This window comes from Rutidosis leptorrhynchoides, chromosome 3 (genome assembly GCF_046630445.1).
Source record: "Rutidosis leptorrhynchoides isolate AG116_Rl617_1_P2 chromosome 3, CSIRO_AGI_Rlap_v1, whole genome shotgun sequence".
NCBI lineage: Eukaryota > Viridiplantae > Streptophyta > Magnoliopsida > Asterales > Asteraceae > Rutidosis > Rutidosis leptorrhynchoides.
Window position 1 is genome coordinate 403,780,712 of NC_092335.1, and position 18,759 is coordinate 403,799,470.

The 18,759-nt window shown below is 37.2% G+C and overlaps 1 protein-coding gene across 2 annotated transcripts; it reads right to left on the reverse strand.

Annotated features, from left to right (window-relative positions):
- Window positions 1-4,036: 4,036 nt before the first annotated feature.
- LOC139897742 (probable serine/threonine-protein kinase PBL16) lies at window positions 4,037-7,941 on the reverse strand. Of its 2 annotated transcripts, XM_071880436.1 has the most exons (7): window positions 7,778-7,941; window positions 7,526-7,606; window positions 6,649-6,962; window positions 6,427-6,562; window positions 5,464-5,600; window positions 4,623-4,746; window positions 4,037-4,541 (listed from the first exon to the last, which is right to left on the reverse strand). In XM_071880436.1, exons 2-7 carry the CDS (start codon window positions 7,590-7,592, stop codon window positions 4,186-4,188), a joined length of 1,134 nt encoding a protein of 377 aa, XP_071736537.1. In that variant the 5' UTR covers window positions 7,593-7,606; window positions 7,778-7,941; the 3' UTR covers window positions 4,037-4,185. The 2 variants fall into 2 exon arrangements, with proteins under 2 accessions (XP_071736537.1, XP_071736536.1); XM_071880435.1 differs by lacking the exon at window positions 7,778-7,941 and having other exon boundaries at window positions 7,526-7,726.
- Between the last annotated feature and the right edge of the window lie 10,818 nt (window positions 7,942-18,759).

The following is an 18,759-nucleotide window of genomic DNA, read 5'->3' on the forward strand; positions in this document are numbered from 1 at the left end:
AAAATTTTTAATATAATACAGAGGGGTAAGAGAGATATGTGAATTATAAAACAGAAGAATTCGATCAAATTTATAGAGGTGGTCTGGTCAGGCCTGCCATGCGATTGTATGGCTTCCTAGGCCTTTTCCCATGCGATCGCATGGGGTGTCTTTTACAGCTCACATATTTTTGTTTCTTTGTTTGTCGACATAATTTTATAATATATTTATAATATATATATATATATTATATTAAATATATATATATATATATTATATTATATTCTCGTGTATATGTAACTTGTAATTTTAGTTCCGATTACTTGTATGTTGTCACTTGACTTACGTCCCGGTTCCGGATTTTCGAACGTTACTTCGTATGCTTTAATAACTTGTACTTTACGTTTCGCGACGTGTACCTTTGTCAAAATATAGACTTACATTACCAATAACTATATTACCCGAAGTATATCTTGTACGTTCGAGGGTTTTGGTCATTTGCGTCTATAAATTAACGTCTTAATATATAATAATATTATTTTAAATCAAAACGTTTTATATCTAAGTTAATATTATATTTTATAACATTTGTAAAATATACATACATTTTCATTTTGAAATAGTGTTTTACTGTAGCAAAATGATTTTTAATGTAGCAAATAGTGGTTTTCGAAAACACTGTAGCTTTTCGGGTACTGTAGCAATTCGAAAATACTGTAGTAATTTAGTGTTTTACTTGTTCATCTTAAACGTTTTAGTTAATTTATCTAAATATCAATCGAATCAATAAACGAATGTTACTATCGTTTACTAAATAACTTGAAAATATATATGTGTATATATCTTTATTTAATATACATAAATCAGTTTTTAAATACACATTGCAAGTTATTTATAATTAATTTTAATAATTAATATTCCAACTTATTGTGTGTATATATATATATATATATATATATATATATATATATATATATATATATATATATATATATATATATATATATATATATATATATATATATATATATATATATATATATATATATATATATATATATATATTTATACATATATCTATTTAAAAATAGATGTTCGTGAATCGTCGGTCAATAGTCAAAGGTTAACTGAATATATAACATTAGTTCAAAAATTTTGAGAATCAATATTACAGACTTTGCTTATATTGTCAAAATCATATAAAGATTAAGTTTAAATTTGGTCGGAAATTTCTGGGTCGTCACAGTTGACATTGTAACAGACCTCCGGAGTTTGACCATCCAATAAATCTTCGAATAAATCTGATTCATTAAGCACATTAATATCATTGTTCGAACCCGCTGGACCAAATAAAGCGTGTCAAATCCATATATCGTAGGACGCAACCGCCTCGAGCATTACTGTTGGTCCTTCGTGATCCCCCTGTGGTAATGCCCTTGCCACGCAACTGGACAATTTTTCCAAGCCCAGTGCATGCAATCGAGACTACCTAACATCCTTGGAAAACCGTACATCTCCAAATGTTTGGCATGCAGTCGACGGACATCTTCTTCATTTGGTTTTCTTAAATATTCTTGCGCAAACATATGAATGATACATTTACAATAATTGTCCAAACAATCACGAGACGTTGATGAGCCCATATGTAAATATTCATCAAATGCATCAGTTGCAATGTCATACGCCAATTGACGTATGGCCGGTGTACACTTTTGAAAAATATTGAAACCGAGTTGACCGATAGCATCGTAACGTTGTTCAAAAAAATGAAAATAATCATGTCTCAGTTGAGAATCGTATGATAGAATAGCATGACAAATACGAATAAAAAATGACTTAATCATTCGGTATCGTTTTCGAAAATAATCCCCTGAAAATTTGGATTATCCGAGAAATAGTCGTTGTGCAAACGATTACCGGTATCAATCCGATCTCTTTGTAACCGACATCTTCTAATAATTGTACGAGAATTTTGAGCTTCATCTTCTTCGTCCATTGCATCAAACGAATCGAGTAAGTTAAGCGCGTTGTAAGCGTCTTCAATTAAATCTTCATCGGAATCGGACTGTGCGTTATCACTATCCGTCACGCTCTCGCTTTCGCTTTTAGAATTCAATAAATCATCCATTTCCATTTGATTTTTTTTTATTTTTTTTGTATTTGTTTGTGAAATATGAATGAAAGGTTGAAAGGATATTGTTTGAGTGTATGTTTTTATTGTGTAAATGTGTTATATGTATATAATATGTATATTTATTATTGATTTAAAATAAAAAATAAAATAAAAACTAGCCGTTGCAAAAAAAAAAAAAAAAAAACAGAAATTCAGTGTGGGCCCCACCAATCGACCCGTTACCACAGTTGCAGGCCCGACTGGCGGACCCACTCACGGTTTGCTGTCGATGGATGTTCAGCGACGGAGCTTGAACACTAATAATGAGGGGGTAAAATAACTCATTCAAAAAATATAGTCACTGTGGATGTTATTGGGTGGCGGGCGATGGCGATGCTGGTAACATTACCATAGCAAGTGGCCTAAGTATATTTCTAATGAATCATCGACACGATTGGTGTAAACCAATTGAACAAACCAAATGCGTGAATACCCCAGCTGAACCCCCAATTACAATCGCCACCACAATCGACATCCAAACATCTTCGAAAACCCTAAATCAACCGAAAAACGGGTGAAACCCAAAACTAGACTACCACAAACTACAACCAAATTCGGAAACGGAGTGATTGAAGCTACACTAAAAAACACGAGATCACCACTAAGGTCCTCTAACAACTAGTAAGAGGAAAAATCAATGGGAATCGTCGAATCAAACAATTTGATGAGGAACATTGCCTGAAAAAAAAGACCCTTGACGCTCTCGATCCAAACCGCCAACAGATATAAACGTTAAACCATGAATAGAGGTCAAGGTTGGGGTAGCGTTGGCGGAAGAGCAGCGACACAAGGTAAAGCTCGTCGGAGGTGGAGCAACGACTAGGAAGAAGCAACGAGAGGTAACGAGGGATAGTAGGAGCGCAACATGCATGAAGGGTCTAGAAAAATGTATGCAAAAACATGCTTCGAGAATCAGATGAAGTGAGATGGGCGGGAACAAGGTTTTAAAAAAATGTGAAATGTGACAGGCTTCGAGAGAGAAGGGTTTGAGAGAGAAGGGGTATTTATTTATAGTTTAGATAAAGGGATGAACCGTTTGTTAAAACCATATGAAACGAACAATGTAGTGACTAATGATCTAGTTACAATAAAACATAAAGTTGAAAATAGCAAGGCAATGACAGCAATAATTAAGATTGACTAGAGCTTGTGTTTAACTTAATATATGAGCTTATTCTCAGGATACGACAAATTATTATCAGGATACTACAGCCAATTGCTTGATACGAGAGTTAATACTTGCCTGAAAGTGAAGGAGAGAGAGATTTGTGTAAGTTTTTTGTAGTATTCATAGGGTGAAATTGATGCTGTATATGTACAGCAAAAACCTGAACATGCATTAATATGATGTATTTATCATAATGATTAACAGATTAAAGTTCCTTAAAGAAGTGATCAACAATGTATCAATTTCAAGCCTTTTGTTCACCCTGGTGTAACTGAGTTGTAGGTAGGTGGTCACAAGTTATGGTTCAGCATGGATCTTGTCATAACAGCCATATTTCCTAATGGGCCATGAGTCAAAACAGACCCAATTCACCTGTCAAAGCAGACCCAACACAGCCCATAACTATTAACGGGTCATGGGTTAAAACATACCAAAAACAGCCCACTACTACTTGAGTTATTTCTTACAAAAGACGTGTACCTAAATACATGTTTTGTGATAAAATCTTTTCATGCAACTCAAGATTGCAACCACAAGACTAGCTAATCATATCCATCAGATCGCGTTCAAGCCTCGTGTAACACAGTTGTTTTAAACTCAAACTATCCAACTCGGCTCACCTATTAATCACTACTACACAACAAGCATTATATTGGTAAACTCCGTTTCAGAAATCAGGAATAGCTACGATGCACAAAAAACATACAAATGTCGCCCATCTTCATTTTTCATATAAGGTGACTGAGTACATATGGTTCGTAAAAAAACTGTCCATAAAGGTTAAAGAGTGATTAAAATCGAAAATGATACTGAACAAGGAAAAAGTTGTGTTGTTCGAAAAGTAGTATGTAATGTACGCAACTGTTCATTTATCAGAAATCAAGGTCAAAGTAGTTGTTTGTGACAAAACCAGGTCTGGTGCAACTTGCAACGGCTCCAAAGTATCTACTATATCTCGCATCAATGGTCTAGCTTTAGGATTACGGTTCAAGCAATGGTAAGCTAACATAGCCGCCTTATGGAACCCTTTAACCGGATAATCACCTAACCTAGGATCTGCAATGTCTAGCAATTTCTTTTTTTCTTTTAGCAACGGTAGAGCCCAATCTGCAAGGTTCTGTTCTCGGGCTGGTCTTGATTTGTCCAATGATTTTCTTCCCGTTAAAAGTTCTAGAAGAACGATACCGTAGCTATACACATCACTTCTTGGAGTCAAATGACCTATAATTAATACATATATTTAATTTAATATTGTTTACATTAAATTAAATTAGACTCAATGGTTTAGTTTTGTTTATGAACCTGTCATAATATACTCGGGTGCTGCATATCCATATGTTCCCATTATGCGAGTAGAAACATGAGATTTATCGCCAACGGGACCATCTTTAGCTAAGCCAAAGTCGGAAAGTTTTGCATTATAGTCCTGTCAATAATATAGCAACACATTAGTTGTATATAGAATATGTAAAAAAAACTTTTTATTTTATATCAAACGGGTCAAAACAATAAGTTTATTTAAAAAGGAGAATGGGTTGGAAGCTGACATAAGTCTATTTAATTGCATACAACCGCTTAAATATTTCTGTTCAAATATTCGAGTTATAGTTGCAGGAATGTTGTTTTCTAAACATAGTAACACATTAGTTGTATATAGAATATGTAAAATACAAACCCAGCCCATTTTGAGCTGTATTAAAAGGGAAGATATGTCAAACTGAACTCGATTTGACCCATTACATCACCCGCCCATCCTGCCACCTCTATCATTTTTCTTCATTCTACATCTTGTCAAAAATAAGTAGACTACACACACATTTTCATCTTCTCAAAAACTAATATTTTATAACATATAGGAAGATGACCCACAAATTTTTTTTAAAGGCAAACTCACGCACCCTATATAATTGTACACAAATAATGTCCTAGAAAGGATTTGAACCCATGACCTCAAAAGGTCAGAGGGGCTCCTCGATACCGCTAGGCCAAAAACTCTTTGGTAAGATGACCCACAAAATGAACTTGTGCAACGGTAAATTAACAAAGGAGTAGACTTTAGAAAACTATTATATATTGTTTATTCATCAACAGAACGTAGTAAAACGATGATGTAACATGTGTTAACTAAAGTTTGAAAACTAACCGGATCTAATAAAATATTTGAAGTTTTGAAGTCGCGATATATGACAGGTTTTTCTGCATCATGAAGGAAAGCAAGTCCTTTTGCAGCACCCAAAGCAATCTTCATTCTAGTTGACCAAGGAAGTGGAAGTAACACCCCTGAAACGTACAAATTAATTAACATTATTTAAAATTTCCACATCATCTGTAATTGCAAAATACAACCAGTTAAATACAACCAGGAAAGCAATCCTCTTCTGTTTCTGATCGATGATCCTTTCTTACGAGTCATTAAGGAAGCAAGGCTTTGTTTTCTGCTATGCTAAATTTGGTAGCTCAAAAGTATTCCAGTTGACATAAAAAGTCAAAGATAGACTTGTTTTATATATGAAAAATATAAAAATGTGCTTGGGACATATATGAAAAATATAAAAATGTGCTTGGGACCATAACTAGGTCAAAAATAGCTATCTACTCCTAAGCATGCCCAAACAGAAAATATAATTAGCAAGTTTAGGAATACACTTAATATTGCATTAGAAACTAAAGGTGGCCGAAGAATCAATTGGAGTAACCTCATGCAGTTAGATTTTTACTTACCTATTTTTTAATAGTATTATGTATGTATTATGGAGTTGAATTAGTCAAAGTATTTCTTAGAAGAATTCATATTTTGATTTATCATCTATAACTTGTTAAAAAAAGGATACACATAGCGGCTAATCTCAGATCAGAACTCAGAGGGGTCCCAAATTTTGTTTCAATACTAATCACATACATATGGAATAGTACTTTAGTGGCTGTTTAACAAAACATCCTATATTACAAAAAGTAAATGGGGTCATGTAGTATAATTTAGTTTTGTCTCTATAAAGAAAAATTCTAAACTCGTGGAGTCACGGGGCAACCCAAAGATGTATGTATGATCACCACTGGATACACATAATAACTAGATTTTTGCAAGCAAGATCTCGAAATGACTTACTCGAAAATAAATTATTCTCTACACTTCCACGTGCCATATACTCGTATATCAGAACTCTGTGCTCGTCTTCACAACAGTATCCGATCAATTTGACTAAATTGGGATGAGAAAGCTGCCCTAAAAATATGACCTCCGCCTACGAAAACCACATTAATAATTGAAAACCAACGGTAGAATGATATAAAATACATTTATGATTACAGAGTAATACATTATACTTACCAGCCATTCTCTATGGCCTTGATAACTATTATCCCCATCGTGAACTTTAACCGCAACCGGAACAGGCGGGATCCGCTCTTTCATATCATCATCATAAAGGAAACCTTTGTAAACACTACCAAATCCACCCCCACCTAACATATGATCTTGTCTAAAGTTACCAGTTATTTTTCTTAGTTCATCAAATGAGAATACGATTAACGGATTAGTAGCCATTGAACCACGACGAAAATCTTCTACTTCTTCAGGATTTGATGGTAGCTTATTTTCTTCCTCCTTTTTTCTAGCCATTGAACTTTCATCCTTGGTCAATTCTAATAACAAAGTCAATTAACTTTTGTTAATTATATATCAAATAGTAATATACACCAACAGTTTAATTAAAAATTTAAAACCCTGTTATGGTTACCAAATAGCAAAGTTAAAGCAATATATAATATGCTTGGTAAATTCTGATAACAAAGTCAACTGATTTTTTGTAACTAAATATCAAATAATATACAACAACAACAGTTTTATTAAAACTCTGTTACACTTACCAACTAACAAAATTAAAGCAACATATAATAGTACAGTAATATTTTTGGACTAAAGGCATATTCAGAAACACCACCTTTTCTCTTTCTTATTTTATCAGAAGCAAATTTAGGAACATACCTAAAAAGATTCATCTCAAAGAGACAAAACAAAAGCAGGGCAGTGTAGAATGATTCATATTTTTTTATGTCAACAAGTCTAAATGATTCTAATTATTGAAAAAAAAAGGACCTGATTTTTGTGTCAAAGTGCATGTTATATATAGAAAACCCAATTGTAACAAGAATTGAATTTACAAAATAAACAAATTAAAGGCAAGAATTATATGAGAAAACATTACCTAATTTCGTGTTGGACGAGACTTTGTATATGGAGGAGGGTTTCCACTTACACCAGCAGCTACCCATAACTCTTTTACAAACTAAACAAAAACAAGATTTTATTTATGCCATAAAAAAAGAAAAACAACCCATTAAAAGAAAAGAAAGAAAAGATACTGGCGTTCCTTAAAGGTTGAATCTTTTTTTAAAAATACAAAAATACCAAAAAGAAGAAAAAATATTGTTGATCAAAAGTGTTTGTGGGAACCAACCAAGTTTGTTGATTGTAATGATGAAGTGGAGTTTGAAAGTGGTGGGGACTGAATTCCATAGGCATGTATTTTTATGTTGTTGCTTTCTTTTGATTTGGTTCTTGAAATCTTAAAAAATAAATTGCGCTGTGGTGTGTGTGCTGTTGCTTTTTAGTTATTGTTTGGAATTGTGGGTGTTAGTGTTAGTGCGCCCCTGGTGCATTTTAGTAGCTATCAACTCCTTGTGGTCTATAACCTCCATTCTGTTCACATTCAAATATTCACAAATAGATAGATGACCTTGATTAACAGTAGTGGATATATGGTCCTTATTCTGTTCCTCTGGTACCACCTTTTTATTTCTCAGCAGTAAACTTATTATACTTGTTTTAATATTGTACGGTGCAATTTAATTTGAAGTCACCATAAAGCAGACTTGAGGTGGAAATAAAGAAAATTGAGACTTGGCATCTTTCATAGTGTTTTTCCAATCAACTTCTACTATGTCCATATTGCTTAAAAATGGGAAATTGGTCAAAAAGCCCCGATTTTTTTAGTGTTTTAACAATATGACATCTAAAATTTGAAATTGTAAAAAATGGTCTCTGTTCACGCATCACGCACCACGCATGATGCGTGCAAGCCCGTACGTGATGCGTGCAAGCCCGTACGTGATGCGTCTGTACGAGATATTCAGCGAGACAACAATTTTTATTCGTAAACTCGCACCACGCACCAAACACCACCGACGGTGCGTGGTACTTGGTGCCAAAATGTAACAACTTTGAATGGACACATCTTTTGACTCGTAGCTCCGAATTAGTCACCATTTTTTAAATCATGTATTTTTTTATATCTATCCGTTGGCAACAAATTTTTCCGAAATGAGGCCTCGAAGACCTTCAATTTTTCCGTTTTTATAATTTTGAATTTTAAACGCACTTTTGATCGTTGATAACAAGCCGATTTCGTGTACTTTTAGTGTATATTGGTGATAAATCTAAAGAATCACGTATTAGAATGTTTTAATAGCAACTTTTCAATGGTCAAAAGTGAATTTAAAATTAAAAAAAAAAAAGCAAAATTGAAGCTCTTCGGGGCCTCGTTTCGAAAATTTTTTGGGACAAACCGCCGGGATAGATCTCGAAAAGATACATGATTTCAAATAAAACAGTAACGAAATTGGAGCTACGAGTCAAAAGATACGTCCATTCAAAGTTCTTGCCAACAAGCACCAAACACCATGCACCAAACACCTGTTGGATGTGTGAAAGATATCAAAACAACAGGAAAAAGTGCATTTTAGTGTTAAGACGCGTCGTGGCTCAACACATGGATGAGGTTCGAAAGTTGTAAAAAAACTGTTCTGAAATCATGCCTTAAGCCACGACGCAGCTTAAGCCTATCCGGGAGCCTGACGAGGAAAAACGCATTTTCTTGCTCTTTAAGTCGTTTCCTTGTTATTTTATGCCTATTTAAGGACCCTTATGTAACCTTAAACTGTACCTACAAAAATTATAATAAAATCTTCTCTGTTTGGCCGTGGAGTAAACCAGTTCGTTTGATTTAAACGATTGGACATAACCACTTCAATTCCTTGTTCTTTACGTTTCTTGTTCTTATCTTTATGTGTGTTGGTGATTATTTGTTTGTTGCACGGTGGGTTGATAACTATGGTTATCAAGTTCTTGTTAGGGATCACCTAGAATTCCTAACAAGTGGTATCTAGAGCTCAAGGTTCACGAGTATTACCTGGAGCAATGGTAGATAAAGATACAGTAAAGATAGAAAAGTTTGATGGGTCAGATTTTAGCTTTTGGAGGATGCAGATCGATGACGTGTTATATCAGAAGGGTTTGTATCATCCGATCACTGGTGATAAACCTGAACAGATGAAGCAAGAGGAGTGTGATCTCCTGGATAGAAAAGCACTCGGAGTAGTTCGAATTTCTCTGGCCAAGAATGTCGCCTACAACATCGTGGCTGAAACCACGACTAAAGGAGTGTTTACTTCTTTGTCCAATATGTACGAGAAACCATCGGCTTTAAATAAAGTCTTCTTGATCAGGCAGCTTGTTAATGCAAAGATGAGAGAAGGATCTTCTGCAGCAGATCATGTTAATGAATTCAATCTGATTTTGACTCATCTTAAATCAGTTGATGTTAAATTTGAAGATGAGCTGGAAGCCTTGTTTCTTTTGTCATCCTTACCCGAGAGTTGGTCTGGCACGGTTACAGCAGTTAGTGGTTCATCTGGAACTACTAAGTTGACGTTTGAAAGGATCCGTGATTTAATTCTCAGTGAGGGAATTAGAAGAAAAGATTATGAAAATTCGGGTTCTCTTTTGAATGCATCTGGCAGATCTAGGGGTAGAAGTAGAAGCAGGACAAGATCTAAGAGAGATCCATCTCAGGGAAGAAACGTTGTTTGTTGGAATTGTCAGCAAGTCGGTCACTTTAGATTACAATGCCCGGGTGTGAAAGCGGGTGAGAACACAGCGTCGGTGATCAAGCATAAAATGGTCCAAGGGGTTTGGTTCATGCAAGATCAACAAATAAGGGGGATTTAAGGGTTTCTTGGTTTAACTCTCCGATCCGGAGTACCGTGAATAACTCTCATACGAGATGATGATCTTAGAAAGGGTGGTTAAACGTGACCCACCATCATTGGGGTTAGCCGAAATTTATGGCTCAAGGGGCGATGTTAGGATTTATGTTATATATCTGAAATCGCAAGGTATATATAAAAGCTATTCTGGTTGCGCAGGTTAGCTATAATGTTGAATGTGATTGAGAGTAGTTTTTTGGTGAAATGGAATATAATTCCCAAGTGATGCCTTCGATAGCTCATGCTGCATCTATTTATATGTGTGAGCTTTTGTCCCTTAGTGCCATGTAAGGAGACAAAAAGACATGTTTAGTACCACATCGTTTTGTCCTTGTCCTTTTATTCTAAAAGGCTGTAAAAGTGCTGTCATTATTTTAGTGTTATTCCCTTTATACCCTACTGTCCTTTTTAGGCCGTTATGCCACGTCAGGATCGTACCGTCCAGCCACAGGGTATCCTTTCTGCTTTAGTGTCGCTACAGTACATCTTTAGCCTAGTTCATGTTACTTAGTTGGTGCGTCGTTTAAACTGCGCGATCAATGTTGCGGGTATGCTATTAAGGCATAATTAGATGGTGCGTGAGCAAGCGTATGGGCATGGTCGTGCGCGATAATATAAGGCGATGCGTGCGATTCTGATATTGCGCAATGGATGTGCAACTATGCGCATCATTAAGTCCCCCCTAGTTCTATATTGCGCGAAATTTATTGAGCGGGATGTAGAACTCTAATTATGACATAAAGTGCACTAAAGACAAGCATTTAATGCTAGGGTGATTTTTACAGCTTGTCAGTTTGTCACGCATGGGAGACTGTCAAATCAACCGTCACTCTTACACGATTACTGTTGCCTGTCAGTTTTTCCTCCGTTGGATTTGAGACACGTGTACGGCTGTGACGCGTTTTCCTTCCCTTCACGTTTCCCATTCAAATTTTTTCCTATAAATACCCCATTAACTTCTTCATAAAAATTTTTGCCGCCTATTCACCTCTTCTTATTCTTTCCCTTGTGCAATCAATCCGACGTTTTTATCAATTTCTTCACTTGCTTCTTTTACGATTATCAGGTTAGAGCTTCCTTTCCTATCTTTCTTTTTATAAAAACATGTCTTCTTCTAAATCTGTAATCGAAAGCAAAAATGTCGATGAGATCTCTTTTGTGATCACTCGCGAGGATCTGGAGGATATCATGGAGGATTATCCTCCTCTTCGTGCTTTAAACCTCATTCCCCCTAGTCATAGGCAGCATGCCAATGATTCTCCTGCTAATAAAATCGCCATATACTTGAAGGTGATGCAATATGGCAACCTTCGCTACCCACCCACCCAATTCTTCTTATATGTTCTTCACCACTTTTGTATTGAAGCTGGGCAACTCCACCCATATAGCGCGTGCCGCATTTCTTTCTTCGAGATATGTTGTAGGGCACGAGACTTTGCCACTACCATCAATTTACTTAGGAATGTCTATTCTTACCAGCCACATGAGAATGGCTGGTTCACATTTAGGGAGCGCGTGAAGTTTTTCCAGCGCACAAAAGCTGGTATGCGTGAGAAGTGAAAGAATTCTTTCTTCTACGTCGACAACACTTTTACCCCCAATTCTTGCGCAAATGCGTGGCGTGTCACTCTAGTATCAACAAGAACTTAAACGAGAAGCCCACCATGACACCTGATGAGGAGCGCATATTCAATATGTGCAAGGGCAAGCAACTCCCGGTGCGCATATATGCGACTGAATTTCTGCATGTCGGCCAAGTATGCACTCATCCTGCCGTCGTGCTAGTGCTGATATACTGCGGGCAGGGTACGCCAGATAGTGCACATTATTCTTGTAACTTGTAATTTATCTTTTTATTTATTGCACGTACTAACTTTATCTTGTGTTTGCTTTGCAGTCATGCCGATTCTCACTGTTCTCAGTGACGAGGATCTCTAAGAGATTACTGCCGCCCATGGTGGCGGGGAGATGGAGGGGTCCCAGACTGAGGCAGATGTGCCCGAGCCACGTTCCTCTTACTGGGGCCGAGCCACATGTGCCCGAGGGTGGCTCTCATTCTGAGGAGGAGGGGGTTCCACACACAGATGTGGAGTCCAGTGATCACGATACTAGGGTTCCCACTCCTCTTTTTGTAAGCTAGGGGAACCCAGATGATCATGGCGCTTCTTCCCACAAGAAAAAGAAGCGCAAGCATGCATATTAGGGTGGGGAGAAGTCCCACAAGAAGAAAAAGAAGACTGATAAGCGCACTTCTCTTCATGACCTTCAATTATTATTTTAGTTATATGTATTATCTTTTCTAACACGTAGTCCTTTATCTTTTGTTGCGCAGATGGCGGCGAGGGCCCTCCTCCAGACGTGCTTCTAGAATTCAGCAAATTGATTGAGTTTCTGGAGGTGCCATCTGGGCCTGCCATTTCACAACTGAGATTTTTTATGGACTATACCCCGGCGAGCGCGCTGAGGTTCTTTAAGAAAGAAGATCTGGAGGTGGATCTATATATGGATGTATAGACGTCGCTTACCAGCTTTTTGTGCAACGTTTGTAGGATCAAGGACAAATACGCACTGCTAAAGGGAGAGTCCAGCTCAGGGCAGGAGGCCTTGAGCATGCACGAGGCGCGTAATCGCCTCAACATGCTTCACGACGAGGTGAAGGAGGCGCAGGATGTGCGAGCTAGCGCTGAGGTGATAGTGCTCCAAATGAATATATATTTAGTAGCAATATCCTCCCAAAATGTAAATTATTTAGTTATAATTGTCCTATTTTAAGTTGTAATCATTTATATTAAATAAGTGCGAAGACAAAAGGGCGAAAACGACGATTTGAAGACGCAAATGACCAAAAAGCTCAAATGTACAAGATACAATCCAAGTGGTTCAATTTATTGATGAGAAACGTCTAAAAATGACAAAAGTACAAGTTGCGGAACGCAAAGTACAAGATATTAAATTATACGAAAAGACGTTCGAAAATCCGGAACCGGGACCTGAGCCAACTATCAACGCCCGACGCAACGGACCAAAAATTACAAGTCTACTATGCACAAGAATATAATATAATATTTAAATAATTATATAAATTATTTATATATTTTATATTATATTAAATAGTATCGGCAGACTAAAAAACAAATGAATGTGAGCTGGTGCCAGACACCATGCGATCGCATGGCCAGAAGGCACATATCCCATGCGATCGCATGGCCCGAAAAAGTTGGTCAGGTCCTATAAATATCCAGCTTATTCGACGAGTTTTATAGTATAGGGTAGTTTTATATTAGATTTAGTTTTGGGTTATGCAAAGGTTATTTTACGGGTTTTAAAGTCGGAGCTCTGTCCTTGTAACACTACGCGATAAATAATCAATGTAAGCTATGTTCTCCTTTTTAAATGAATGTCTCATACTTAAGTTATTATTATGCATATTTAAGACGAAGTAATCATGATGTTGGGCTAAAAATATTAAAATTGGGTAATTGGGCTTTGTACCATAATTGGGGTTTGGACAAAAGAACGACACTTGTGGAAATTAGACTATGGGCTATTAATGGGCTTTATATTTGTTTAACTAAATGATAGTTTGTTAATTTTAATATAAAGATTTACAATTGGACGTACCTATAAATAACCATATACACTCGATCGGACACGATGGGCGGGGTATTTATATGTACGAATAATCGTTCATTTAACCGGATACGGGAATGGATTAATAGTCGCTAGAATTATTAAAACAGGGGTGGAATTGTGTACAAGGACACTTGGCGTAATTGTTAACAAAGTATTAAAACCTTGGGTTACACGCAGTCTGTGATGCCCCGTACAAAACCATCGTGTACGAATCATCAACAACAGGATCATTACAAGGTTAAGTACTATATGCGTTTTCAAAAGAGTTTGCATTCAATAATAAAGTGACGTCATAACCGACATCAAATGTTTTACAATCCAAAAGCATGCTTCACTAAGTAGAAGCAAATAATAAGTGTATGTGACCACAATGGTCGTTACAAGTCATAGTTCAAAAGTACGAATGTTTGAATGCAAAATAAAGTAGTTCATGCGATAGCAACTCTAAGCAGCGGGTGTCTACAGCACGACTAGTACACAGCAGAAGCTAACCTCAAGCACCTGAGAAAAACATGCTTAAAAACGTCAACACAAAGGTTGGTGAGCTATAGTTTAAGTATAACAGTATGTATGGTAGGCCACGAGATATCAGTGCTACAAAGAGCGTTTCAAAACAGTATGATAAAGTATATGTTAACCGTAGGCACTTGGTAACTAACTTAACGTTTATACCTGTAGTGACCCGACAAAATCTTCATTGACGGCGCCGTCTACTTAGGTCCCGTTACGTGGTCATAAGTCTTTAAAACAACGTTTGACCAAAAGATATGTCGCATTCATTTCAAATGTAAAGATTGTTCAAAGTTTACAAGAATAGTTCCACCACAAGTTACGTTACAAAGTTATAAGTACAAATGAAACTTATGCGACACAATTTAAAAGTAGCCAAAAGACGCTCCATGTATGCATATATACTCGACATCCAATGCAAGTATCAAAATAATGAGCGGAAGTATGTATCATGTATCGTTCAAGGACCTGAGAAAAACATAGAAATCTGTCAACGAAAACGTTGGTGAAATCATAGGTTTGAGTAAGTAAGTACAAGTGAACCACAAGATTTGCAACAATGAGATAATAGTAATACATTCCAAAAGTTTGTTTCACGAGCACCCAATTATCAATGCTTAACATTCCTTCCATAGAACCCCATCACAATAGTGTTAGAACATACACTGTTTCTCGAAAATACATTTCATTCGTAAACGGTAGCGAACCGTTTGAATGAGGGTTTGTTAAACCCATATGGCCATATAACATAAGTTCTCGCTTACACCCGGCAAGTGTAACTAATGATAATCGAATTGAGGATTTTTGTTCAAACTCGTATGTAGAATGTTTGTTTTCCTGTACTTGTGTTCACTTAGTTAAAAAGGAACGTTTATGTTTTCTCATCCCAAATGTAAGTTTCAAAAGAGTAAAAGTGGGACTATGATCTCACCTTGAGCGGAAGAGTAAATAAGTACTTCGACAAGTAACGTATGCAAAGAACAATGCTAGTCTTGACCTAAACAAATAGGTCATATCAATAACGGTAAACACGATAGGTCAAAGATGTTCAATTAGTCCTACGGCTCGTTACGACTCGATTATGTAGCATGTGAAATCAAATTGTCAAGTTTCATGCAAGATACAAGTATAGAAACAAGTTAGGAAGGTTGCATAATCATTTGGTTAAGTTTGACAAAAAGTCAAGCTTTGGTCGGTCAAAGTCAACGAAAAAGTCAACACATTCGGGTCGGGTCCCGAACTATTTTTCTGAGGTTTTTAATCATGTATGAGCATGTTAGAACAAGTTACATGTGAATCAGAGGTCCATAGCATAGCAAACATTTTCCGTAAAATGACCAGCGAAGACAGAGCCTGCCAGTGTATCTGGACGGCGTCCAGATTTTCTGGATGGCGTCCAGCTTTGAAGACTGGGACGGCGTCCAAGTATCTGGACGGCGTCCAGCCTTGAAGACTGGGACGGCGTCCAAGGGTCTGGAGGGCGTCCAGATTGGTATTCAAGTCTGATGCAGAAACCTTCTAAGTGCACGAACCAAAAACCAAATAAACACAATTTATGATCCGCAAACAATCAAGTCAAGTATTTTATACCGTTGGGAAGGTAATTTGACGAGGAAGACAACTAAACACATTTCGTCTATCAATTCAACACTTACAACAACCAAAACCGCATTTAATGCTCATCATTAACCGCATCCAAGTTCATAAATACATATCAATGATTCGGAAACTTACTACCTACATACAATACGCCATTTCGTAGGTAATCAAACATACAATACAACCTAACACTTACTAACAACATTAACAAGCATTCAATGCATCAAAAGTTCATTTTAAGGTTCATCAAACCCTAATTAAGAATCACAAAATCAATAATCATGTTAACGCAAGGTTTTCATATCATCCAACATACCAAAATGAAACTAACGATGCTAGTAACACTTTTAACACAATGGGTTTAACATCTAACAACATTTAATCAATCAAAATCAAAGATTAAACTAACCCATTTCAAGTGTTCATGCTAGTTACACCGAATAACAAGATCGAGCATACAATTTACATACACGACATCACAATGAGCCATAGACACTAACTAACACCATTTCAAGTCAAAAACACGAATTTAGAGAAATCTAGAGTTTTAGAAATGTTACCCAAACGAGATGAAGTTGGTACCAAAATGAAGAGGATGAAGAGAGGATCACGAATATGTAATTTATTTTGTTGTAAGCCTCCTAGATCGAATTTAGATGATGATTGAATGAATTTGGTAAATGTGTGTGTGTTCTTGCTAGAGAGAAAGAGAGAGATATGGAGATGATTGAATGGTGGTGATTGGGGTGGACTAGTTGACCTAGTCAACTAGTTTACCCCGTGTCAATTTTAGTCCCTCAAGTTTGAATCGGGTGTGTGAATTACCTAATCGAGATAATTTAAAACGCGTATTAACGAAAGATGTTATAAATATATAACGGACTTTAAAATGAATAAACGGAAAGTAAACGGAAAAAGGCGGGATGTTACATTACCTACTCCTTAAAAGAAATTTCGTCCCGAAATTTAAGTAGGCGTAGTAGTCGTTGTTTCTTCCTCGAAATCTTGCGTTTCCGGAATCGGGAATAAGTGAGGGTATTTCTTTTGCATTTGATCTTGCCTTTCCCAAGTAAACTCGGGTCCCCTTTTGGCATTCCAACGGACTTTAACAATCGGAATTCGGCTTTGTTTCAATGTCTTGACGGAGGTGTCCACAATTTCAACCGGTTCCTCCACAAAATGAAGTTTGTCATCAATAGTGAGTTCCTCGAGAGGAATGACGATATCGGGTTCGGCAAGGCACTTTTTCAAGTTAGATACATGGAAAGTAGAATGAACGGAGTTCAATTGAGGCAGAAGATCTAAACGATAAGCAACGGTTCCAATACGCTCCAAGATTTCGAAAGGACCAATATACCTTGGATTCAGCTTCCCGCGTTTCCCAAAATGGATTACACCTTTCCAAGGCGCAACTTTTAACATTACTCGGTCACCGACTTGAAATTCAAGATCGTTGCGTCGTTTGTCGGTATAGCTCTTTTGACGACTTCGGGCCGTCCTAAGCCTATCTCGGATTTGAACAATTTTCTCGGTGGTTTCGTGAATGAGTTCGGGTCCGGTGATTTGTACGTCGCCTACTTAGGCCCAACAAAGAGGTGAACGACATTTGCGGCCATATAATGCTTCGAATGGTGTGGCGTTAATACTCGCGTGATAACTATTATTGTAGGAGAATTCGGCGAGAGGCAAGTGCTTATCCCAAGCTTTTCCGAAATCAACCACGCAAGCTCGTAACATGTCCTCTAAGGTTTGAATTGTACGTTCGCTTTGTCCATCGGTTTGAGGATGATATGCGGTGCTCATGTCTAAACGCGTTCCAAACGCTTCTTGCAATGTACGCCAAAATCTAGAAACGAAACGGCCATCTCGGTCGGAGATAATCGATAAAGGTACACCGTGTCGGGCTACGATCTCCTTAGTGTAAAGTTGTGCAAGTTTCTCCATTTTGTCCGTTTCTTTCATGGCAAGGAAGTGTGCGGATTTTGTGAGACGGTCAACAATAACCCAAATGGTATCATAACCGCCCGTCGTTTTTGGTAGCTTGGTGATAAAATCCATCGTTATCCTTTCCCACTTCCATTGCGGGATCTCGGGTTGTTGAAGTAGTCCAGACGGTCTTTGGTGTTTGGCTTTGACTTTGGAACATGTCAAACACTTGGAAACATAAGTAGCTACGTCCCTTTTGATGTTCGGCCACCAATATAGTTGTTTAAGGTCGTGGTACATCTTATTGGCACCGGGGTGAATCGAGTATCGTGACTTATGGGCTTCATCTAAAATAAGGCTTCGTAGGTCCCCATAACTAGGCACCCAAATCCTTCCGGCGTAATATCGGAGTCCGGTCTCCCTAATTTCGAATCGAGAGACGAGAATGTTCAAGAGCTCGTGTGAAAGGTTTTCATCCTTGAGAGCCTCATCTTGGGCTACTCGAATTTGGCTATTAAGGTTTGTGTGGATGGTGATGTTTAAGGCTCGGACACGAAGAGGCACCGCTCTTTCTTTTCGACTTAAGGCATCGGCTACTATATTTGTCTTCCCGGGATGGTAACGAAGCTCACAATCGTAATCGTTTAAGGTTTCAATCCACCTTCGTTGTCTCATGTTTAGTTGCTTTTGATCGAAAATGTGTTGGAGACTTTTGTGGTCGGTAAAG